This window comes from Perissodus microlepis, chromosome 2, assembly GCF_051167445.1.
Source record: "Perissodus microlepis isolate ML-2025 ecotype Zambia chromosome 2, ASM5116744v1, whole genome shotgun sequence".
In the NCBI taxonomy this organism is placed as follows: domain Eukaryota; kingdom Metazoa; phylum Chordata; class Actinopteri; order Cichliformes; family Cichlidae; genus Perissodus; species Perissodus microlepis.
In genome coordinates, this window is record NC_140462.1 from 33266506 (window position 1) to 33291820 (window position 25315).

The 25315-nt window shown below is 42.5% G+C and overlaps 1 protein-coding gene across 1 annotated transcript in view; it reads right to left on the reverse strand.

Annotated features, from left to right (window-relative positions):
* Nucleotides 1-1678: 1678 nt before the first annotated feature.
* The window catches only part of LOC146393020 (uncharacterized), a 29193-nt gene continuing 5556 nt past the window's right edge, over nt 1679-25315 (reverse strand). Inside the window, exons 2-6 of the mRNA XM_084908842.1 lie at nt 18946-19028; nt 16902-17016; nt 16095-16139; nt 12632-12713; nt 1679-8844 (exon numbers count right to left, since the gene is read on the reverse strand). Of these exons, the coding sequence (XP_084764968.1) occupies nt 2269-8844; nt 12632-12713; nt 16095-16139; nt 16902-17016; nt 18946-19024 (6897 nt within the window). The 5' untranslated portion in view covers nt 19025-19028 and the 3' untranslated portion in view covers nt 1679-2268. The remainder of the gene's footprint in view (nt 8845-12631; nt 12714-16094; nt 16140-16901; nt 17017-18945; nt 19029-25315) is intronic.

Genomic DNA, 25315 nt, shown 5'->3' on the forward strand with positions numbered 1-25315 from the left:
TCTTCTTCTTCTGTCTCAGATTTCCAACCCATCATGGCAGATGGCCCCGCTCCTCCCTGAGCCTGGTTCTACTAGAGGTTTGTTCCTGTTAAAAAGGAGTTTTTCCTTCCCACTGTCACCAGGTGCTTTCTGATAGGGGATCGCTTGATTCCTGACACTTGGGGTGTATTTTTACTATCAGAATCATTAAAGCAGTGATAAACAATCATCATAAGGAAAGGTAGGTGATTAGCAGTTAGCCAATTAGTCTGTTAGTATCTATTTTCATATACAGCAGGCTGATTACTCACTGCAATGATCAGCTGGCCAAACTGACAACATCAGCTGGGGTTCAAATCATTGTTTTCCCCCTGACTGCAACTCCAGCTGTGTTTCTTTTTGACTTGTCCAGTTAGCATGGTGACGCAGAAGCATTGCTCCTGAATGAAGCAGTAATGTTTTGAAATTTTGCAGATACATAGAAATATGACATGTGACTGAACTGACTTGTATTTTGGGGGAATGGTGCCCGACCTTTGAAGCAGTTTTTATCAGATTAGACTGATTATTATGTACTTGCAGTATTTTGTCTTTGTGACCGCTGACATAAATGCTGATAGTCCCTCCCAATAACAATACACATACACACAAACATGTCTGTGTGTGTGAATAATATGAAACTTTCCTTAGTCTATGCTTGTGCTGGTAACATTGTCACTGTTAGTGAACAATACATCAGTGGAGGCTTGATATCATGCGACATGTGGTGCGTCAGAACACTGCTCATGTAGGGCTTATTGCAGGGCTCGGAAAGATAAAGCAGACAGAGCCAGTGATAGATCGTCTGTGTACCCATGCAAAGGAATAGTCAGCCCACTGGGAGAAAACCCCATAGTAGTTGTGACGTAGGTAACTATTCATCAACATTTGCTCTGACATCAAACGTCATCAAAAGAGTTCCCCCAAGCCATGAGAGAGAAACTGACACTGACAGGCTCGGAAAATCCTAATAATCCAATTCTTTTTCCGCTTCCATGGATGTAAGCCTAATCCCATTTGACATCTGGGCCCCTAAGCCTCACTATTGTTTAAGCAAGGTTGGCCAAACAATTATTTATTATATTTACATTTAGTTTCATAAATGTTTAGTTAACAAGTATTTGAGATTTGGAAAAAATTATCCTTGACAAATACGGACCTACACAAAACCGAAGGAGCTGATCTCCCAATAATGGACAAATCTAAAGTTCTTCTACAGACAGAAGAACACATCAGAACACATTTTTAGCAGGTAATTATAAGGTTTTCTTTACTTCTGTTTTACCTAGATTATGAATATAACTTGGGTAAAAGGAGAAGAAGCGTCACAAATCCACATACAAAGCAGAACTTTATCTATGCCAAAGTTAAATTTCTATACTTTGACAAAAGGAACACGATTATCGTAAAATATGTAACCAGAAAGATGACAAAGGGCAAAAGCAGCACAAAATGTTTACTACACCACACATTAGGAATGAAAGGCTGTTATATTTCTCTACTTCCTTCTAAAACACTGACTGATTTTCACTGAGGCTGCGTCCACACCTACATGGGTATTTTTGAAAACACAGATTTTTCTATGCGTTTGCACCTTTCATCCACACGTAAACGGCAGTTTCCTGCCTCCACCCCGGGGGAAAGGGTAGCATCTCCTGGGTCTAGGTGCCGTTTCCCCCTCCAGGGGCGAGGGTACCTGGACCTGGGGTATAGAGTTTGTTTGGGGAGTGTGATTGTGTGTACAGTGTCCATGTATGTCTATCCCTACGTTGGGTGAGTGCTGAGTGTTTGTATATGTGTGCATGAGGGTGGGAATGCATGTTTGTGTCTGTGTGTGCCTGCTTGTCTGTGTCTATATGTCAGGTCGGGTCTTACACACTGCTGAGGCTGTTTCCACCACGACCCACCTCCAGTAATTGGAGGAAAATGGAAGGATGGATGGATAAACATTTCAAGAAAAAAATGATGCATTAATAGATATTAAATCACAATTGTAACACGGAAAAGGTTTACAATTTATTTGTGCCATTTCAACATTTTCTTTTTGTCTTCTGAAGGCTGATTTCAGGCTTAGCATAATTAAAGAACCATACAAAAATGTTTAAGTCATTTTGCACAGTTTCAGGAAACGTTAGCATGTAAAACACTTTGTAGCATTTTTACACTAAAATTCATTGATTTACATTTTTTTTATTAAAACACCACCAGATTTTTCAGCAGATGACTGACGAGCAAAGCACCTTTTACTCATCATGACTGACATTCTTGGAGCAGTTGATCCACTGAAACATTAGTTTCTCTGAGAACCAGCATCAGGTGCCCACACTCATTGTTGTCACTGATCCAGCCCCTTAGAGAAATCTTCACAGCTTCTTGGTTGGTTCCATAAAAAGTCAGAATAACTTTCTCAGATAAAACCTGATAGTCACATGCCAGCTTTGACTGGGACGCTAAATACAAGACATCTGTGGCGTTGTCTGTTGCACAGTTGTCTATGGTGACTGAGCCGTTGCTGAAAGTGAACATGTAAATGTCATTTCCATCACCTCCAACCAGATAATCTCCACCGGTGGACACCAAGATGTCGTTACCATCTGAGCCTTTGAGAAGAGAACTTTCATAACCAGACACTAAGATGTCCGAATAGATGGTGCCGATCACAGTTTCCACATCCTTCAACACGTCGCCCTCAGCGTCAGCATGGTGGCCTTGGCCCGTCAGCAGGTTAACATAAACCCCTTCACCCTTCTCATGATCACCCCGATAGAGAACCGAGTCTCTGCCTGGACCTCCGTCCACCAGATCAGCTCCTGGTCCAGGAAGGAAGACGTCCCGGCCAGAGTTTCCCATCAGTGTGTCATTCCCATCTTCACCATAAAGAGTGTCGTCTCCTCTCCCACCAATCAGGATGTCAGCTCCATTTCCTCCTACCAGCGTGTCATCTCCATCACCTCCATCCAAGGCGTCGTCCTTCCACCCACCAATCAGAGCGTTGTCTCGGTTGTTGCCCATTATAACATTAGACTGGGAGGGGCAGCCTTGCACTGTGTGAACCTCTGACAGATTTCTCTGAGCGCTGAGGTCCAAACGACAGTCCACCTGAGACTGTGTGAGAGTCACTTTGAAAGCTTCTACCTGATTAAAAGAGTCGTCTCCAGCTGAGTTTAGAGACTTGAGTTTGAAATGGACGCCATCAGAGCTCTGAAATACTAGATGCTGATGTTTTTCACCATTACCATAATTGTAAAGAATGAATTCTGATATTTCCTCTTTTTTCATGATTCTAACATGAACATAATTTCTTAATGAGTGCATTGAAACTGAGTCCAGTATGACTTGACTTCCATCAAGGAAATCCATATCTACCAGCACAGTGTCAGTTTTCTGATCTTCTGCAAAGTTATAAATGATTACCATGTTTTCCTCCCCATGTTTGATTATGTAGGTGTCTTTGCCTTCCCCTCCTATCATCAGTGCCCCCCCGGTGTGTGGATCCAGTAAATTATCATTTCTGTTTCCAACCATGATGTCAAATCCTGAGGAGCCGTACATTTCTTTCACTGAGTCACTGGGTTTCCTCCTATCAACAGTGCCCCACCCGGTGTATGGATGAAATAAATACTCAGTTATGATGTCAGATCCTGAGGAGCGGTACATTTCTTTCACTGATTCATCATCATTCATAATCATCATTTTCCCACAGAGTATGCAGTTGTGTCCCATAAAAAAAATCCTTGCTTGAGAGTACAATTTCTTTTCATAAAAATACCGGCATAGATTGTCATAGTTTACTGGAAGTGGTTCAGGACTCTGGTTTCTGTAGTCGATGGTTAAAGGCAGCATTAAATCCTGTCCACAGCTGCTGATGCTGGGCTTCAGTCCAGCTGTTACTCCATCACTGGTCTTGATCTGCAGGTGCTGATAATTCTTTGATTTAAACCAGTTCTGTAAAATAACAGTTCTTCTGCGCTGTACCTGAATGATGATGCTCTGACCTTCACATCTACATGTTATATCCTGATATTGTTCTTTAAGGAAGAGCAGGTCCAAGGTTAGATCTGGTGATAGATTGTTGATGGTTTTCACTCCTTGTCCTGCTGTGATAACGTACCAGTCCTCTCCTCCTCTCCCCTCAATGAAATCAGCTCCTAATCCAGGGACGACAACGTTGTGTTCTTTGTTTCCTTTGATGACATCGTTATAGTTTGACCCGCGGACCTCTGTCACGCTGTCCAAAGCCTCATCCTTCTCAAGGTCCACCCTCAGAGGAGACGGGGAGCTGCTGTAGTCAATGCTGAGGCTCTTTATACATGTGGTGAAGATGTTCCTCTGCAGGCAGTCAGCTTTGTTATCTGACACTGTGAAGGTGATCAGATCCTTTGTGATGAACAGTAAGTGTCTGTGTGCTGATGACCTGAACCAGTTCACTACAGTAACATGAAACGCTGTGCTGTCATGGTGAGCCACCAGACGAACATCATCACGTTCTACCCTGACTCCAAACGTATGAAGATTTGCTTCTACGATGGCCAGGTCAGTTTTCTCGTCTCTGGAGTAATTTTCAATCAGCACAGAGGAATATTTTCTGCCTTTCACCATGTAAATGTCTTCTCCTTCAGCACCAATCAGAACATCTCGCCCTCCTCCCCCATCTATCAGGTTCCTTTCTCCATTTCCAATGAGTTTATCATCATACTTAGACCCAAAGATGTTTGTAACTGTGCGTAAAAGTGGCTGTGATGCATCAACAACTGCACCGCGTTTCTCAAACATCTTGTTAATTCCTCTGGCCACCAGCTGAACTGAAGAAACCACCGTGGAGGAAATCTCAAATAAGACTCCGTCTCCCAACATCATGTTCATGTGACGATAATCTTCTCCTAAAAACCAGTTTTGTATTCTAACAGTATGACTGCCCCCATACGTCAGCACAGCATCATTTCCTGACTTAGACACAGAAATGTGGCTGTAGTCGACACTGAAATGCAGAGTGTCTTGTGCTCTGGAGGCATCGTAGTTGTTAATGATCGTTTTCCCTCCATTCTCAGGAATGATGTAGGTGTCCCTTCCTCCTGAGCCTTCAACATAACTTCTCTGTGGACCGAGGAAGAATGTGTCATCCCCTGGTTCCCCATGAAGTCTGTAATAGTAGCTCAACATGACTTCAATCATGTGTTCATCCTGTGATTTCTGAACTGCAAAAAATCGATTAGAGTCTCTGTTTCCCCTGTATGTCCCGTACCTCGAATAGGAAAGAGTTTTATAACCTGAAACCACTGTCACAGATCCAGCTGGTATGAACATGAGTATTTTTCTTTCATATGTCGTGTGCTCTAATCCATGTGACTCTCCCAGACCAAGAATTATATCTTTGCTTCCATCTGTGTTAATGCTCCAGCATTGTATTCTTGGACTCTCATCACGAGAAACAAAATAGTCCATGCAGAGCTCAGACTGACCCTCATCAGCGAGGCAGAAGTTAATACCTCCTCCATTCCAGGAGGAGGCGCCAGCAGCAAAATCAATGGCAGTCGTTCCATCCTGTTGCTTTGTGACTTTATAATATTGGTGATAATCTGAGATCTCTGCAACAAGTCTTCGTCCCTCCTCAATTTCATCATAACGCCAGTCATAAAACAAACTAGCCACATGTATAGCAAAGTGCATGATCCCTTTTCCAAAGCCAACAAAAACAGCAGCTATTTTGTCCAAAACTCCAGCGTCCGCTGGGAGGCTGTTCAGTTCATTCTGGATGCCCATATAAACATCATCAATGGCCATCCGCACTACTGATAGAGCCAGATTTATAGGTGCGATGAAAGGTGCCAGTTCAGGCTGAGCAAGCTCAACAACATCTAACTCAGTCATGGTAATATCTAACACAGCATCAATGTATCCCAGTGCATCTTCTCTTCTAAAATCTTCTGTCACACTGTAGATCCCAAATCCAATTCCCACTATTGGTATAACTGTCATAGCATGCTTCATTGCAGGACTCCTCATGATTGTTGCTGCAGCTTTTGTGATTCTTGTCTTTGAAGTCAGAGCTTTGCTTGCAATAGCAGATGTTGTCATAGCCGTCACTCCATGAGCCATCTGCAAAGACCCCGTCACACCATCTTTGATGTTTCCCTCTTCAAAGGCACGAGCAGCTCCTTTCAGTCCCAGCATGAGACCCAGAGCGCCAACAGCAGTTCCAGTCCTCTCTACATGTTTGTTGACCTGATGGGAGGATGCTGAACTGTGCTGCTCCATCTCATGCACTGATGTCTCAATGTTCTTCCACATCTTTTCACTGTAATGTTGACTCTGTGGAGATAAATCGACCCTGAACTCCACGGGCTCAGCACCAGCTCTCTCTGACACGAGCTTACATACAAACTGTCTGTTTTCCATTCGGGCCGATCCCTCCTGAAGACGCATTCTTGCCAGATTTTTACCATATCTTGCCTTTAGTGCAGCATGGACCTCTTCAGTTAACGATGCAGATGTTCTGGAGAAATAGGATTCATGTTTGAAGGTATTCTCGAATTCTGAGGCGGAATTCAAGTCACGCCTTGTGACGTAGCCATCATCGTATCCTCCCAGTGTTCCAGATGTGGAAGGTTTCATAATATCTCCAGATGTTTCTACGATGCTGGGAGATTGCTCAACATTTTCTTTGTAATTCTTGTAATCAGCTAAACATAAATCTTTTGTGTTTTCTGTAAATATTTTGTAATCAGTTGCCATTTTATCAATCAGTTCATCTACATTACCATTTTTACTCCACTTATCAAACAGGTCATATTCCAATTTTAAGAACTCTTCTTTTGAGTTGGTGAATCCCCGTTTTTCTGTGTCAAACCAGCTTCCTCCTCTTGTCATTGGGTGATTTTCAAAGAAAAAATCCAGGCCAGCTGAGTCATATTGATTTAAAGCCATATCCAAGGCCATAAGTGTCAAAGGGAATGTTCGGAAATTTCTCACAGATTCACTTATAACTGATGCAGTGAAATATGTTGTGAACCGGGCCTCAGTGGATAGTCCTTGGTTGACATATGCGTGCTCCCCACGAAAAATCGTTCCCACATATTCAGCATAGATTTGTTTTTGTTTTTTGTTTTGACTACTTTTATCGTTTGTTAAAATATTGTTTTTCATGTCTGTGTAACTTTCTTCGCGCAGCTGTGCTTTAATACAACTCTTAATCTCAGCAATTACGTGTTCGTTTCTTTGATTGTTGTCAAGCCATTTTCCAACCAGGTACACGTACAGATGTTTATGCTCAACTTCATATATCCAGTTATTGATCTTCAGGTATGTTGTCCTTGTTTCTCCATTCTTTGCAAAGTGATGAATTATATTTTTAATGTCTTCTCCTGAATTAATCTGATAACATTCATTAAGGACTTGTATTTTTTCATCATCATTTAGCCAGTGTATATACATTTCAGTTCTCCTGTTTACAGTCCTTTGGCTTCTTTTCCCTATTACATATTCTCTTATTTGTTCTTGGTTGTTGACATTGATTTTTGCTGGTACTGGTTGATCTGAGTGAAAGATTCCCCAAGACAGAGCCTGAAGCTCATCAATGGCAGATTTAATCTCGGGAACTTTATTTTGGTCAATCTTCGGGAAAACATCTGGGTTAACAAATCTCTTCGGTTCATCTGGCCAGCTGTCTTCTCTTTGTTCTGTGTTTCTGATGCCCCTGTTTCCTTGTCCACGCAGAAAGTTTCTTTCATTGGTAAAAACAGCCTCTCCTTTACTTCCAGGCTCATTTCTCATTATTACATCTCCGTTTCTATCAAGGGTTGCTACCATTTTCTTGCTGTTGTCTTCATATCTCCATTGCAGCCCCACTGGAGAGATTTCCTGAGTGATTTTCCGTCCTGTGTGTGTGACTTGGATGAGAGCGTCCCTCACATGAAGCTCTGTCCTGATGTTCTTTTTATGGAGGTCCCTCAGCAGAGTTTCCATGAATCGTTGGTCTGATCCGACCTCACAGGCCACCACACTCGTTGTTTTAATTTTATCACTGCCTTTGTTTGTCCTTTCGATGATTTTTGCCACATCTCCTGAACTGTATCCTGACAGTCTCATTTGTCCTGCGTTGCCTCTTTTACCATGACCCACCAGCACCAGTCTGCTGTCCTCTGACAGAGACACTGGTTCACCGTGGATCAGTTTGGGTCTTTGGTTTTCATCAAGAACATAGACAGAACTAACTGTGGGATGTTTGTCATACAAATATTCAGCAGCTCTTCTGACCACAGGGTCATTTTCCATCATTACGATCTGCTGGTGGTCATACTGTGTGGTGTGATCAGCTGGTCTTTGTGGGATTTTGTAGCTGGAAACTGAGTCAGGTCGATCCATCACCTGGTAAATCTGCTGATTGTTTTGGTTGGTTTCTAAGACTGTTTGGAGGCCGCGGAGCATAAAAACCCGAATAAAGTTCTGTTGGAACTGTGTGGTTGTGTTTCCATCGAGAGAGAAAACTGGAGCAGCTTCCAGAGATGGTTTCAACATCAGCTTTGCAAGTGAAGATCCATCAAGTCCAGACACAGTTTGTCCACCTTCTGAAACACTTCCAAATATTTTCACTACAGTGTATCTGTCTGCTGCTGGTACACAGGCGTCGTTGAACAGGCAGTCCTTGGTGACTTTCACGGAGTAATGAGGATCCATGCTGTATTCCTGCTGGACTCTGTCACTGGTGGATTTTTCTCTGTCGGTCATGATCAGAAGTTTTTGGCTGTAGCTGTGGGAGATCTTTGAAGCACTAAGCAGCCAGTCTTGTACCTTCTCTTTGTCGATATGTGCCAAGAAGGCATTAAAGTCCTGAAAAATGAAGCAAAGACTGAAATGAGAGAGAGCTCCAGGATAACTGTTTTGGTCTCAGTTAATTTCTATAGGATGAAATTTGTGAACTTTTTTTGGATCTCTAGATATAATCTTAACAATCTGTTTTGCTGATGTAAACCTACAGTTTGAGCCAGACACTCACATTATTTAACAATACTACTACTACTAATACTACTAATAATAATACATTTTGTTTAAGAAAGCGCCTTTCAAAACACTCAAGGACACTGTACACAAGCAATAACAGCAACAAACATAATTTAGAAAATAATAAGGATAAAACAGAGCAAATAGATAAACTAAATTAAAGTAGCAGTATGGAAAAGCTTATGTGGAATAGGCTAGTGTGAACAGGTGAGTTTTGACTCTGGGAAGTGATGTTTCGTATCTCAGGAGGAAGGGAGTTCCAAAGACGGGGGGCAGAGCAGCAGAAAGCCCAGAGCCCCACGGTGGCTAGCCGGGGGGAAGGGATGGAAAGAGAAAGAGTGGAGGAGGATCTGAGACACCGAGCAGGAATGGTGATCTGATCCAGGTCAGAGAGGTATGAAGGTGAGAGATGATGGGTAGCCTTGAATGTGCACAAAAGTATCTTGAAATTGATGCGGTATTTAACCGGAAGCCAGTGAAGCTGCTGCAGAGCAGGGGTGATGTGGTGCATTGAAGGGGTCCTGGTGATAATATGAGCAGCAGAGTTCTGGAAACGTTGAAGCTGATGGATAGATTTTTGACTAAGACCAAAAAGAAGAGAGTTGCAGTAATCGATCCAGGAAGTGGCCAGGCTATGAACAAGAATAGCAGCGGCATGTGGGGAGAGAAAAGCACGGAGATGATTAATGTTACGGAGTTGGAAATATGCAGACCGAGGGATGTTATTGATGTGGGAGTTAAAAGATAAAGTACTATCGAGGATGACACCCAGACTTTTCACACATGGGGAAATGGAGAGTGGCGAGTTATTGATTGTAGTAGAAGCTATTAGTTCTGGATAGTGTTGGTTCAGTGCTCAACAGGAGAAGCTCTGAGTTCGTCTAAACAGAGGGGGAGGGAGGTCCGGGGAGAGAGCAGGTTTAGTGGACAGATAAAGCCGGGTGTCATCAGCATAACAGTGAAACTGAATATTGTATTTATGAAAAATGTGTCCAAGGGGAAGAAGGTAGATAATGAAAAGAAGGGGCCTGATCAGCTGTCATCAGTGAAGACCAGCAACAGGTAACATAAGTGACCTGCATAGCAGGCTAATTATAGTGAATTATTGAAATTAATACTGAAATTATTTTCTGAATTTGGAAAGCTAACTACAAATGATACAAAAATATGGAGGAAATATTCTTCGTGCTTGTTAGTTGGGTTAAATTTGTAATCCCAGCTTTCCTGATGATGCGTTTACTGAGACTAGGGATGTTTACACGACTGCTTTCGAAAGGTTTTGTGTTTTTATTGTAATACCTGCACTGAGTTTCTTATGTGCACATAATATTATAAAGTGATTGCAATGAACCCTGACTGATGGACATCAGGTGAATCTAATGCAGAGCCAGATGCAAACTCTCAGATTTAGCCATTTAGCCATTCTTATATTTTGCTTGTTCTTATGGTGTATTTTTGCACACCTCTGTTGCTTGTGAAGCTCGCACACAAGAATTTCACTCGCATGTGCTGTACCAGTGTACCTGCACATGTGATGTGACAATAAGAGGGATTTGATTTGATGGCAGGACTTGAGAGGAAGTAATAGGCATTTGGTGAGACGTAGTAAATTATAGTTGTGTTGCACTTGCATCCATTTTGATGGGAGCTAATTAAGGCTGCTGGCCATCAGTGTTGGTCAAGTTACTTGAAAAAAGTAATCAGTAACTAATTACTGATTACTTCCCCAAAAAAGTAATCCTGTTACTTTACTGATTACTTATTTTCAAAAGTAATTAATTACTTCGTTACTTAGTTACTTTTTAAAAACACGATCTACAACCTGAATAGGTGATAAAGTGATAGATCTTTCAGCCCAATTCTACTTTTTCTACATAATCCATCATACAAAATGTAATCAAATGGAAAAGTCTCTTTTTAAAACTTGTTTTATTAGTTTTAATCTTTTAACTTTATGCATCAAGCAAAAATTAAATTATATGCAACATTCTCTGACTGGAGCAAATTTGTTTAACATTTAAACCTATTTTCTGCACATAAAATAAAATATTTTTTGTGTTTACACTCAGTCTTTCAAATAGATGCAAGTAAAACACAGCAGAAAATAAATAAAATCAAAGACTAGCGGTCCTGTTGCTCTATTTTCACCTGTAAAGCAGGAGTGGGGTAGGCGGAGGTTTACCCTGGTGCAGGTGAGCCGCAGCGGTCAGTGGAAGAATCCGCGAGTTTCTCTGTGAGTTTCCCATTACGTCGTAGCTACTCGGTGCTTGCTCGGAAGTTTAGGGGTTTTTTCGCTGTAAAAAGAAGTTTTCTTCCCACGAACAACGGACACTAATGTTTTTGTCACTTTTTATGGAATCAAACTCAAAGTAAGGTCAGTACTTCCACGCTTTAAACGCTGCACGCTCATACTCTCTCCGCACTCGATATATGATCCACTGTTGATCTGCACACAGCTGTTGTCACCAACGTCGCACTCGCTTACGTCACTGTCATGAGACACTCTCGCAAAAAAATCACGGTTTTAGTAACGCAGTAACGCAGCGTTCCTACGGGAAAGTAACGGTAATCTAATTACCGTTTTTGCAATAGTAATCCCTTACTTTACTCGTTACTTGAAAAAAGTAATCGGATTACAGTAACGCGTTACTGCCCATCTCTGCTGGCCATAAAAATATACATTGAGAGTTGTTAGTGTTCCAGTGTGGAGAGGAAGAAAGTTGCCTTTCATAGGGAGTATAGGGCTGGTATTAGAAATGCAAAACACCGCTGCCTAAGCTTGAAAGACACTGCTTCCCATGGGCAACCGTGGCTCAGGGGGTTGGGAAGTTTGTCTTGTAACCGGAAGTTTACCAGTTCATTCCCCTTCTCTGTCTGTTTTGGCCGTTGTGTCCTTGGGCAAGACACTTCACCTACCGCCTGCTGGTGTTGACCAGAGGGGCCGATGGCGCAAACTGGCAGCCTAGCTTCTGTCTGTCTGCCCCAGGGCAGCTGTGGGTACAATTGTAGCTTCCACCAGTGAGTGAATGAATAGTGGAATTGTAAAGCGCTTTGAGGGTCTCGATGGGTAAAAATGTTCTGTGAAGTGTGACTTTTTAATGCAAAACTATGAATTCTTTATAATCCCAAATTCACAGACAGCTGAAGGATGTGGCTGAGCATCACATTAAGCTTACAACCAACAAGTGCATACAGCAAGTAGTACAACACTCTGGCCTGACTTAGCTGTGTGCATTGTGTAATAACTAAGTGATTACTGCTCTGATATGTCGACCTGTACTTAAGTGTGACAAATGCAAAAATCCAACATCTCCTCGTAGCAAACCCAGCTACCACTATGAGCTGTCTGTTGTATTGTGTCCGTTGGTAATGGTGTTTGTCATTTGAACTCTTTTTCTTTGTTGTGTCGTATTCACGATGAATTCATGTTTTGTGCCGTTTAAGGAGAAAAAACAGATACTGAGTGGAAGGAAATGCTTATCTTTATCAGCCTAATCAAGTTCTATTTTAGTTCTAATGAATTTCATCATTAGAAACAATGTCTTTGTTTTCAGCACTGTTTAATCTATTAAATCTAAACGTTCATGTGGTCAGTTTTTGTCTCATGTTTACTGACCTTCTCCTTTGTAATGACACAAGCTGGGAAGTTTTCACAGTCCTGAAATCCATCCAGCAAAGTTAGTGGCTCAGTGTCCAGCCTAATGGAAAATTAACATATTAGCATTACTGAATTGATCTCATAACCCTGTGAAAGAAAAAAATTACAAGAATATATTTAAAAATTGCAGTTCTTCGATCTTATACAACAGTCAGAGGTTCAAAGGTTCTACATGGGCTCCTCGAAATCATACTCTAGAGCTGAGCTGCAGGGTTTCTCTCACACCTTTTTGCACTTGCTGACTTGTAAAAGCCTACAATTTTTATTTCACCATTTACTAACCGCACAGAGATGGCATCGTTTAAATATGTTAACGTTTTTTTTAAACAAACAGTATTATTAAAGTTTTTCATGACTGTGTGCTGTTCAGTAACAGTGTCTGTCAGGGCTTCGTGGTGTGGAGAGAAGGAAAAGAGGACTCAAACGTAGGACTCATTGATTAGCGATGACAGAAGATTATAGTGGATGAATGAAGAGAATGTGAACGAAGACTGACTGGCTGGCTGAACTGAAGACACTCACACAGGGACGACGACAACAACATAATGAACTGGAGGAAACTAAGGACTTAAATACACAGACTGATGAGGATGATAATGACAGACCAGTGAGCACACAACTGAACTAAATCTGACTAATGACCAGTGTTCAGCAAGTTACTTTGAAAAAGTAATTAATTATAGCTGTAGCTATAATTGGTGGCTGTAGCTCAGGTGGCAGAGCAGGTCAGCCACTAATCAGAAGGTCGGTGGTTCGATCCCAGGCTGCCTCCTGGCTGCATGCCAAATATCCTTGGGCAAGATACTAACCCCATGTTTGCCTGCTGGTGGTGGTCAGAGGGCCCGGTGGCGCCTGTGTCCGGCAGCCTCGCCTCTGTCAGTGCGCCCCAGGGCAGCTGTGGCTACAATGTAGCTTGCTATCGCCAGTGTGTGAATGGGTGAATGACTGAATGTAGTGTAAAGCGCTTTGGGGTCCTATGGACTAGAAAAACGCTATACAAATGCAGGCCATTTACCATAGCTACTAGTTACTTCTTCAAAAAAGTAACTGAGTTACAATATTCTAAAAGTAATTAATTACTTGAAAAGTAACTATTGCGTGACTTTAAAAAAAACGTTTAACCCTCTGGGGTCCAGGGTATAATTGGCCATTTTTAACTACTTCTGATGTTTCCTCTACATTTCACCTTTAAAAACTATTTACTTTGCCTTGTTTGGTGTCATCCTTTTCAGCACAACCTCACGTGTTTGAATTTACAGTAACGTTTTCATTTTGACAAACTGTATTAACACAATTGATCTAAAATCAGACAAAAAACATAAAATCTGAGTAGAAAAAGTTATATTTTTTACTGTAACAACCACAAACATGTTTATTGAATCATATTTCATAACTTTAAATGCAAATATAAATTGTCAATTTTAAAATCCTATGCACAAGTTTTGCAAACAACATCACAGCCTGATACCTGCAGGTCTGACAGCAGCAGGTGTGTCACTCCTGTTTCTACCTGGAGACAGCAGCCGCCTCATTGTTCTGACACACAACACAAAACTATCCACAACACTACACACTAACTACACAAGACAGCACGCCACTCCTAAAACTTCCCCCTCTTTCTAAACAACCACATGTCATGTTGCCATATCATTTTTTGATTGGTCACCATGGTGCATTTTTCCACCAACACGAAAGGGCTGGGTTTTTTTGCTCATAAGCAGAGAGTGCTTGCTAGCGCTGTCCTTAGACAGCAAACGTGACGAAACTATTGAGGAAAAAACGCCGCGTATATATTGTTTATCATGAGTCTGGTTTTACGTGGCCTATCAACACAATTTAAAAACTGGTATATGTCACTTTGTTGCTTTGTCTTTAAGTGGTTATGTGATTGTCTTACCACCACTACTTTATTCTTCCTCAGTCAAACAGCAGCACTCATGTGATTGTTTTGCCTCTTAACTCCAGGTGTTGTGTAGTGATGTGTCGGTCGCGAACGAAACGGCTCTTAGAGCCGACTCTTTAAAGTGAACGACGCGAGCCGGCTCCTTATCCGGTCTTTAAGTCTGACGTCACTAGCCGGTCTGGGCCTAAACTCCGCTGCAGGTCCATATATCAAACGATCACTATGGCATCACTAAGAGCTGAAAAACTGTCTAAAGTCTTTCATCTTTAATAAAATGATCAGCGTTCTGCTCTACCAGGTGTAACAATTGAGTTTAACAATCAGGCTTCCATGAAAACGGAATTTATGACATTTAACGGAGTTAGAAGTTAGCAGGAAGTTAGCTCGCTAGCTTGTTCAGCAGCACTCATGCGATTGTTTTGCCCCCTTAGCTCCAGGTGTTGTGCCAAAAAGTGATCGACAGGCAGAAAGTGATTGCCGTCGCGGGAGCGCGCACAGCTGATATAAGATGCGGCGAGCTGAACACAGCTTCAACTGTCTGTTTGTTGAAAAATAGTAACACGACCGCATTTTCTTGCTAGTAACTGTAACGGCGATAGGAATAGTAATTAGTTAGATTACTCATTACTGAAAAAAGTAACGCCGTTAGAAGAATATAGGCGGGGTGTCAGGCTCAAGGAAGGAGTTCGCTGGCTTATATCAACCTTTATGCCTCTTCCCCCACCCTCAAAAACAGACAAAAAGCAGTTCATCTCCCCATTTCTTGAGATACACGGCGTCTTAAAGTCTGAAACAGTCAACAAAGCGCAATTGTTAAAAACAATGTGACAATGCAACACATCGCTTAACTAACCGTAGAAAATCTGCTTGTAAAACACACACACACACCTAATTAAAACGCACCCCCGCTAGGAGAAGACAGAGTGTGCACAGTGGGACCGCATGGCCCGGAAGTGCCACTCTTTTGGATGAGTGAACGCGCGTACATGAGTCTACACGTGCACGTACGTGCGAAAGGTGCCAGTTTTTAAGCTCGGCACACCCCTCCCCTCACCCCCCTCCACCCCTCACCCAGAGGGAAATGAGTAATGAGTAGATCAGAGGGACAGCTCATGTTGAGCAGTCTAGAGACAAAGTTAAGTCTGAGGCTGAGATGGTTTGCACACATGCAGAGGGAGAGTGGATATACTGGCCTAAGGATGTGAAGATGGAAAGAGGAAAACCTCAGAGAAGATTCATGGATGTGGTGAAGGAGGACATGCAGAGGGTTGGTGTCACAAAGGAAAATATGGACGCAGTATGAAAAGGATGCAGATGATCTGCTGTGATGACCCCTAATGGACTTTTTGGCTCATTAATAACCAATTATCTTTTTAAAGAAACCCGGTGTATTGTGAAGCACTGTCCAAATTATTTTACAAATACTTGCAAAGGACATGAAATATCCAGGTGTGAGACAGCAATTTTAAACATGCTAAACACCATTTAAAAAATGTAAATGACTGAAAGCCTCTTTACCTTTTTACAGATCTTCCAAATCTTGACAGGTGGTAGCCATTTCCCCTAAATGAAACACATTCTGCATTATACTTTTTGTCATAGATGACTTTTTTACTTTTTAAAAAGTTGCAGTGTGCTGCGGTTGCAAGTAGTAAATGTCAAAGTTAAGTCTCAAATTTTTAGGTGCATTCTTCGTCATGGTCATTGGGTCTTTCTCTAGTTCTACTTCCTTGTCTCATCTTGTCTGATTCGCTCCCACCTGTTTCCTCTCCCCTCCTTACATGCTGTGTATTTATTGTCTGAGTCTAACTCCTGTCCTTTGTCATTTCCACCCTTATTCTGTGGTTTCACTAGACGTCTGGTTGTTGTGTGTTATTCCTGCGTCCACCTCTGTTTTTTCAAAAAGACTTTGGCATTAAAGCTGTTTTTGAATTCAACTCCTGTCTCTGGCACACTGCATTATATTACATCTCCAGCAAACTATATTCCCTAAAACATTTTCTCAATTAGTTTCCTACTGAGTGATGAGGCCTACACGAACACACCAGACTGGTTATTTTATATAACAGATACCAGTGCATGCTGCTTTGTCCGTGTTGGAGCAGACAAAAAAGATCTCCATTAGGAGACAGCCAAGATAGCTCATGTTTTCAGTAACCTTTGCCCCCTGATATTAAATATTATTATTTTCACATGTGACAAGGCTTATTTAAATGCTTCTATGACACTCACACTGAAAGAGCCACACAGTGCTTCTAATAACCAATGTCTATGATACCCACAGGGGTTTTAATGTAGTAATAGCTGTTAATAGCCATAAGATACCTGGTTGGTGAGGAGTTCATAAGCTTTTCATCAAACATGTGTTCAGACAGTCCTTGGAGTCGATGCAGTGCAGCGATGTCAGAGCCGAGTTCCTCCCACTCATCATCTCTCACCTCTGAAAGCATTGAAACACAGTTTAAAGCTCAGCAATTTGTTAGGGATGGGGAACTAAGTCCTGGTTCTGGCCGAGAACCACTTCTACACTGGATTTGTATGCCCCCATGATGCACTATCTTTTAAAAACCTAGAATGGGCAATCCACACTTTTATCCTATCTCAACTGGACTACTGCAACTCTTTATATGTAGGTGTCAGCCAGTCCTGTCTAGCACGGCTCCAGCTGGTCCAGAATGCTGCAGCTCGTCTCCTGACACGTGCAAAGAGACACGAACATATCTCCCTGGTGCTTGCCTCTGTTCACTGGCTCCCAGTTTGTTTTAAAATTAAATACAAAATTTTATTGTTGACTTATGAAGTGTTAAATGGACAGGCCCCAGAATATCTCTCTGAGTTACTGTAGCCTTATATGCCCCCTAGAGCCCTTAGCTCAAGTGATCTCTTGCTCCTAGCTATATCCAAGTCAAGGCTGGTCCATTTAGGTGAGCAGGCGTTTGCGGTTTTGAAAATATGGAAGGATCTACCTCCCCACATTAGAAAGGCTCCGACTGTCAATCTCTTCAATTCCTATCTTAAAACACATTTTTACTCATTGGCTTTTTACACTTCATGAGAGTTACCTATCTGTTTACTTACTCACCTGTTAAAAGGTATTCGGTATTTGCTATTAATGTCTTTTGATACTGTGTAATTTTTATCTTGTACAGCCAACATTCTGCTGTTATTAAATGTGCTATAAAAATATATAAAATAAAATAAAATAAAAGTAAGATGTTTAAATTATTAAATTAAAATTTTTTTTAGTAACTAGAACTTAAAGTTTTCATTTGTGTCTCCGGGGGGGATAAGTTGACACAAGTTAAAAGGAATGAGTACAACAGAGTCACTATTTCAGTTTAGCCAAACTCAATGTGTATTGTTCACTTTTGTCATCCCTTATAACATCCAATCTCCTTGCCAGCTGTAAGGTTGGGTACATTCAATTCAATTCTATTTATAGAGCACCAAATCACTACAACAGTCACCTCAAGCCAGAGCTGATTGTTGTCCATGCTAAAAACCAGCCCCGGAGTGGCGCGGCTACGTCTGCAGCCTGTCCACAATTCAGGACACAAGCATTTCACTTCATGTTCACTATATGTTGTACTGTGTATGTGACAAATAAAATTTGTATGCTAAGTTAGACTTTTATTAGTCCCACACATGGGAAATTTTTTGGTCACAGCAGAAGGTACACATTTAAGAGCAGTAACAGTTAAGAAAAACACAATACAACATAAATATAATAACAAACTAAACAACATGAATAAAATATACAATAGAATAAAGTACTATACGAAAAAGAATAAAACGCTCTGTTATAGTAGGAAAAACTGTCGATCTTACGTGCTGCACAATAATATTTAATATTTAGTATTTACTGTTACATTCACATAGATCATCGCCATGATGTTGCTCTGTTTTTTTGCTGGTTTTCTCTTTTTTCTTTCTCAACAGGTGATCCAGGTGATTGATATATGCATTTTTTTTGTCTGTTTTTTTTTGTTGGTTTTTGTTTTTTTGCCCTTTATCACCGTTCCTCTTCCCCGCTGTTTTTCTTTCTCCCCTTTCTTTTCCCCAGTCAAGTCTGTCCTGTATTTAGCAGGTTAAAATAAAATAAAATAAACAATAAAAGGTGAATCAAATAGACCAATACGGCAAGGCCCGGATGGTCCATTTGGTAAAGTAAATCCGTTGGGCATCTTTCTTCGCCTTTAGACAATAATTCTGATGGCAAAGGAGCCAAACGGGACAGGCAGAAAAGAAAAAAAATATTAGGAAAAACTGCACTTGGTAACATTGCACACCAGAGAGAAAGTTGTGTATGGGATATGAGTGTGTGTTTGTCTGCACATGTGTGGTCATCTGTAGTGCTGTAGTCTCTTACCGAACTCTTCAGTGAGGCCGAGGAGGCTGAGGATGACCAGGAGCTTCAAACTCCAGCAGCCCTGCCTCTGTCCTGCCATCGCCCTGCAAAATATTATTAACATGACACTGTGACACAGTCCAGTTGGAAACATGTGAACATGGATCACCCCAAACATTTTCAGTTTCTACACAGGTTCAGACATTCTCCTGTCATGTTTAGTCCATACAGTCATGGTTCTGGATCTTTGACCAGAATTTGAATTTGGAGTTGAATTGTGAGTTCATTATCTGATTTTGTTTGTTATAGATTTCTTTGTTCCCTTTTGTGATTCCTGTGTGGTTCACCAGTTGTGTCCTCGTGTCTGTCTCTGCCCTGTCTCAGTAGTTAGTCTTGTCTTCCAGTCAGTCATGTCTCGATGGTTGTTTCCTTTTTGTCTGCGTCAAGTTCAGTCTCAGCCTCTAACGGTTTGTGATGTTTCCTGTTTTGTTTTAGTCTTTATCCCTTGTGTGCTGTTTAGTTTTGTGTCCTTTGTCAGTTGTATTCCCAGCTGCTTACCATCTCCTCATAACCCTGCATGTAGAGCCACTGTCTTAGTCTCTCTTTGTTCTCTATCATGTTCTCCCTCATTTTTACATGCTGTGCGCTCCTGTGTTTTCACTTTAATTCCAGCTTTATTTTTAATTTTCTGTGAGCTCCAACAATACAGCTCCTCTTTGAGTTTCAGTCCTGCATACTGTGTTCTAATCTGCCAGCTGATCAGTTTATCGTGACAAATACAGGGTGTATTGGTGGACAGAGCTACAGACCCATGACACCCTTACCCAGTTAGCTAGCAGCTATGACCAGCACTACTTGAGCAGTTAATAAAAGGACAGGTAATGTTTAGGGATGCACCGATACCGATACTGGCATCGGGTATCGGGGCCGATACTGTAAAATATGTGTGTACTCATACTCGTAAAAGTTAACCGATAGCATGAACCGATACTAACTTATTTCATTAGTCAGAGGGTGGCTGGTCATTTCTGTTGTAGTTTTTTAGATTGGCCACTAGGGGGACATCCAGCGCTAAACAGGCACAGGGTTAGGCGAGTGAGACTGGCGGCTCCAGATAAAAAAGACAAACTGGAGGCTGCTGTAGCTAGGCTAAACAAAATGTCAGCATTGTGGACCGGAACAGCCAACTTTAACTCAGGTTTTGGAAAAGCGATGAAAAATGTCAAGAGAAAATCCACAGGCAGTTAAAATAACAGGCTCTGACTCATTTTATTTCTCTGGATGACCAGCCAATGCCGGTCGTGGAAAACATAGGATTGAACCGTCTTTTCAGCATACTCGAGCCACGATATGAAATTCCCAGCCGCCCATACATCAGGGAGATAATGGTGCCAAAACTTTCTGAAGAGGTAAAGACAAGCAGCGTGTGCGCGATGTCAGTCCTCAGTTTAACGGCACAGTGGACTGATGATCCACGGGCAGATGAGGAGCCAAATACTTTCGTTATTTTGTTTGTTTGTTTACAATATGGACACTGCAATGATTTAAAAGTTTATTTTATTCTCAAACCTAATTTGTATTTATTTTATTCCAAACAGAAGTGTTTATTTATTATTCTGAAAGCTCGAGACAGTGCCCAATAGTTCAGTGATATTTTGTTAAATTACAATGTGGACACTCCGCAATAATTTAACAGAAGTGCTTATTTTTCACTTGAAATTTTTTTGTGGTCATTTTTATTAAGATTTTATTTTTTATCGGCAGAGAATAAAATAAAACCTGTCTTCCAATTCATTGCATTTGTGTGTGTGTGTGTGGTAGAAGTATCGGTTTCTGTACTCAGTATCGGCAAGTACTCAGATCCAAGTATCGGTATCGTATCGGTTTGAAAAAATTGGTATCGTTGCATCCATAGTAATGTTTTTCGTGCTGTTGCACATACAGCACGCTCGTTTGTTTCAATTCGACAGTTGCCAGAAGACAGCTTACCATCTTGTGCATAATAACCTAATACTCCTGGGTGCTATAGACTACAGTGTGCACTGTACACCCTGGTTTTCTTTGCATCAGTCAGTGTCTCCCAATTAATGTGCATTTTCCTCTATTTCTGCAGACCGCCCAGGCGGCAAAAAATGTGCATTCTCTTTGAAAGCTCGTTCCCGGCTTGTAACCAGCGCGCTCTGCTGTCATGAGTGGGCATTGGTTAATGGTCATCATGTGACTGATGCAAGCCAGATCCTTTTATTTTAGCAAAATTGTAATTAAAACACACACACGCACACACGCACACACACATTAGGAAAAAAATTGCCTCAATGGGGCATCCATCAGAAAGGGGCAGGTGCTGAGTCGCAGAGGAGCAGCAGCATTTTTAATTCCAGCCATTCCCAGGCCAGTCTAAAGATATTATCCCTCCAGTGTGTCCTGGGACTGCCCCGGGGCCTCCTTCTAGTAGGACATGCAGCAGGGATATCTCAGTAGGTAGAGTGGTGGCCCCATGGTTGGAAGGTTGGGGGTTCGAATCCCCCGAACGGCTACCCTGAGGTACCCCTGAGCAAGGTACTGTCCCTATACACTGCTGCCCACTGCTTCACTGAATGAATGGGTTAAATGCAGAGACGAGTTTCTCAATAAAATATTCATTGCTATTATGCCTGGAACACCTCACTCAGGAGGAGGCCAGGAGACACTCCCTGATACCTGAACTATCTGTAAGGGAGAGGGCAGCCACCATTCGGAGAAAGCTAATTTCTGCCACTTATATCCGCGATCTCGTTCTTTTGGTCATTAAACGAAGCTTAATGAAGTCCGGCAGCCTCGCCTGAATGTATGTGTGAATGTGTGTGTGAATGGGTGGATGACTGGATGTATTGTAAAGCGCTTTGGAGTTCTTAGAGCAGGGGTCTCAAACTCAAATGAGCCGCGGGCCACTTCTGGCACCGTCATCTCATTGGAGGCCACTTTAGTGTCCAAGTAGTAGAAAATACCAAACATGAAAACACCCACTAATATTTCCTAAAATGTAGTGTTTTGTTTGTTTTATTTAATTCCAAATATTGTGTAACAAGACAAAATTGCAAACATGAACGCAATTCTCTTATCACTCTTATCTATCTGAAGCCTTTCAGTTTCAGTTTTATTTGGCATATGCAAGTTAGCACAGAGTCAACACTGCAATGAAATGTATTTGACGAGCAGCAGACAGTCACTCAGCAGTGTAGTACAGTAGTTTCATTGAAGAGATTCGTACTTCAGAGAATATTCAGTCTTTTAAATTGCATCTTAAAACTTTTTTTTCACCTTGGCTTTTAATTCAAGTTGAGTTTGATTATCATCAGGCCTGTTTTATGTTTGTTATGTTTGTTTGTCTGTTTGTTTGTTTTTTATGTTAATACATTGTCTTCTCATTTATCGGTATTTGTTTCTCTATTGTTGTCTCTGTTCTTTGCTAATTGTGAAGCACTTTGGTGCTATAGAAATACATTTTGATTTGATTATATGAACAAAGAGGCTGAAATGAAGTAAATTCTGCCTGTGTGACCAAGACTAATTGTTACATTCCCCAGGAGGATGTCTCTTCTCCCTACTAACCCTTTGTTTTGGCCAGGCTCCACCTCCTCTGTCCTGATTGGATGCAGCGCAGAGTCCGGCTAATTGGTAATCAGCAGAGCACTATTTAAGGCCTGTGGAGTTGTGCTTCTATGCCCTCTGGCCATTTTTTGGTTGCCATACCTGTGCAGGCTTGCATGCCTTTGCATCTTGTATGAGCATTGTTGTTTCATGTTCGGACTGCTTGTAGGGGAGAGCTGCCTTTTGTTTTGACACCCTGTTTTCTCCTGTTTATGTGTTGTTAGGTAGGTTATGGTTATAGGTTGTATATTTTGTTTCTTTGGAGTTAGGTAAGTTTCTTTTATTTCTACATCAGGGATGTTTTGTTTGTTATGTTGGCCTTGGCTCTCCCTGACGTTATACCTCAGTCTGAACCCAAATCCCATCACCAGTATTAAAAAAAACCTTCTAAAATTACCATCTTGGCTCCTCCTTCTCTATCCACCTTTATGTTCGTCCCTTCAACCCCCTGGACTAGCCAGGGGACGTAACACTAATCAATGTAATTCTGGTGAGTGTGAGACAGCCAGTTTAACTGCTACTGAGTTAAATGAACCAAGGACTGAGAATAAAAACTCTGAATTTATGTTTGTAAAGGAAAAAGAAGATATGAGTTTGGGCAATAACAGTCAGCCATGGACAATTCAATTCTGGGCTCAATTGACTCTTGCTGTGTTAACTTTAAAACTGACACCTTGTTATGTGTAGCTGGAGAGCCTTATTTATGTGTTTAATAATGAAGAACATTAAAACATTGCTGTTGGCCACATGTCGGCAAAGTTATGTGACATTAGTGATGTTTGTACTAACTTGGTTCTAAAGCCTTCACTTTAAAATATACGCCGTTCAATAGTCGACCTTAATCTTACAGAGAATGTGATGATTTTATGCGTAATTAAAGTCAGTCATATATCCACAAACACAACAAGCTGAAAGTCAGTGATGCTGCTCGGTTTGCAGTCCTGAATATCACGGCACAAGCAGGATTCGCTGCACTGTTAATGTTAGCTATGTTATATTGCTGCCTCTGTTCGGTGGTGTCGAGCCAAACGGACTTTAACGTGTGTTTGAACGAGCTGACGGTTCACTCGTTAAGCTGAAAGAAAGATGCTTTAATCACAGCAGTCACACATGTGTCCACTGGACCATCTGGAACTCTTCTTGTTTAGCACTCGTAATAACACAAACACTAAATCCTCCTTCTCTGGTGCTGTTGTGTAGCAGTGTGTACACCTGAGACTGTCACCTGTCTGTCTGTCCTGCACTCTCTCTCTGTTTCTTTCTCTCTGATTGTGGAATAAAAGTATGAACATGTGTTTATAAGTTACACTTGTGTTTGAATCCTGCAGCTTATCACACATTTGATTTCCATGTGTGACGACTGCAAGTGTCCAGAGTGAGGACAGACTGAGGGACCCACTGCTGCACATCATCTGTGAGGCTTTGCACCCCTGATGATCCACCAGGACAAACTCAGCAGTGTGTGAGGAAGAGGAGGAGGAAGAGCCAGCAGCAGCTGACAGATGGAGAGAATAGACAGACTGTTCCCTGTTTGTGAAGGACTGCTAGGAAAGTTTAACATAACTAATGTCTGTCCTGAATCACCTGAATTGTTTTGGAGTCCAAAACAAAACAGTCCAGGTGGGCGGCCACACGGCCAGTGGCTGAGCCGATACAGTTCTGATGGGCGGCCACGTGGCCATCGGCTGAGGTGACTGAGCAGGTCCGGAAGCCGACCGCGCGGAGGCTGGGCCAGCCGACGGCGAAGCTGAAGCCGAGGCTGGGCCAGCCGGCGGTGACAAAGCAACAGCTGCAGAGCCAGCAGGCGCGGGAACCCCTGGCTGAGGAGAGCGGCCAGGCCAGCGGGTGCGGGAACCCCTGGCTGAGGAGCAGGAGAGCTCACAGCTGGCTCTGGATGCTGTGGCTGCAGGTCAGGGAACTGAACAGGATGGTGAATGAGTGACTGAACTATAGACGGTGGGAGAACGGGTGACTGAGCTACAGGCGGCCGGATGGGAGGCGACTGGACTGACTGGACGGGAGGCGACTGGAGAACAGGAGGCGACTGGAGAACAGGAGGAGACTGGAGGACAGGAGGAGACTGAGCTACAGGAGACTGGAGGACAGGAGGAGACTGGAGAACAGGAGGAGACTGGAGAACAGGAGGAGACTGGAGGACAGGAGGAGACTGAGCTACAGGAGACTGGAGGACAGGAGGAGACTGGAGAACAGGCGGAGACTGGAGAACAGGAGGAGACTGGAGGACAGGAGGAGACTGAGCTACAGGAGACTGGAGGACAGGAGGAGACTGAGCTACAGGGGACTGGAGGACAGGAGGAGACTGGAGGACAGGAGGAGACTGGAGAACAGGAGGAGACTGAGCTACAGGGGACTGGAGGACAGGAGGAGACTGAGCTACAGGAGACTGGAGGACAGGAGGAGACTGGAGGACAGGAGGAGACTGGAGAACAGGAGGAGACTGAGCTACAGGAGACTGGAGGACAGGAGGAGACTGAGCTACAGGGGACTGGAGGACAGGAGGAGACTGAGCTACAGGGGACTGGAGGACAGGCGGAGACTGAGCTACAGGGGACTGGATTGACTGGGCTGGAGGCTGAACAGCAGGTGAGTGAACTGACTGGACTGAGGAAGCTAAGGGACTAACAGAGGTTGGCAAGGCTAACGGCTGTGCTAATGACTGAAATACTGAAGGGGACAAAGCTGCAGCCTGGGCTAGTAAAGCCGGTGCCTGAGCAGGGGACACCTCAGCTAGCCTAACCAG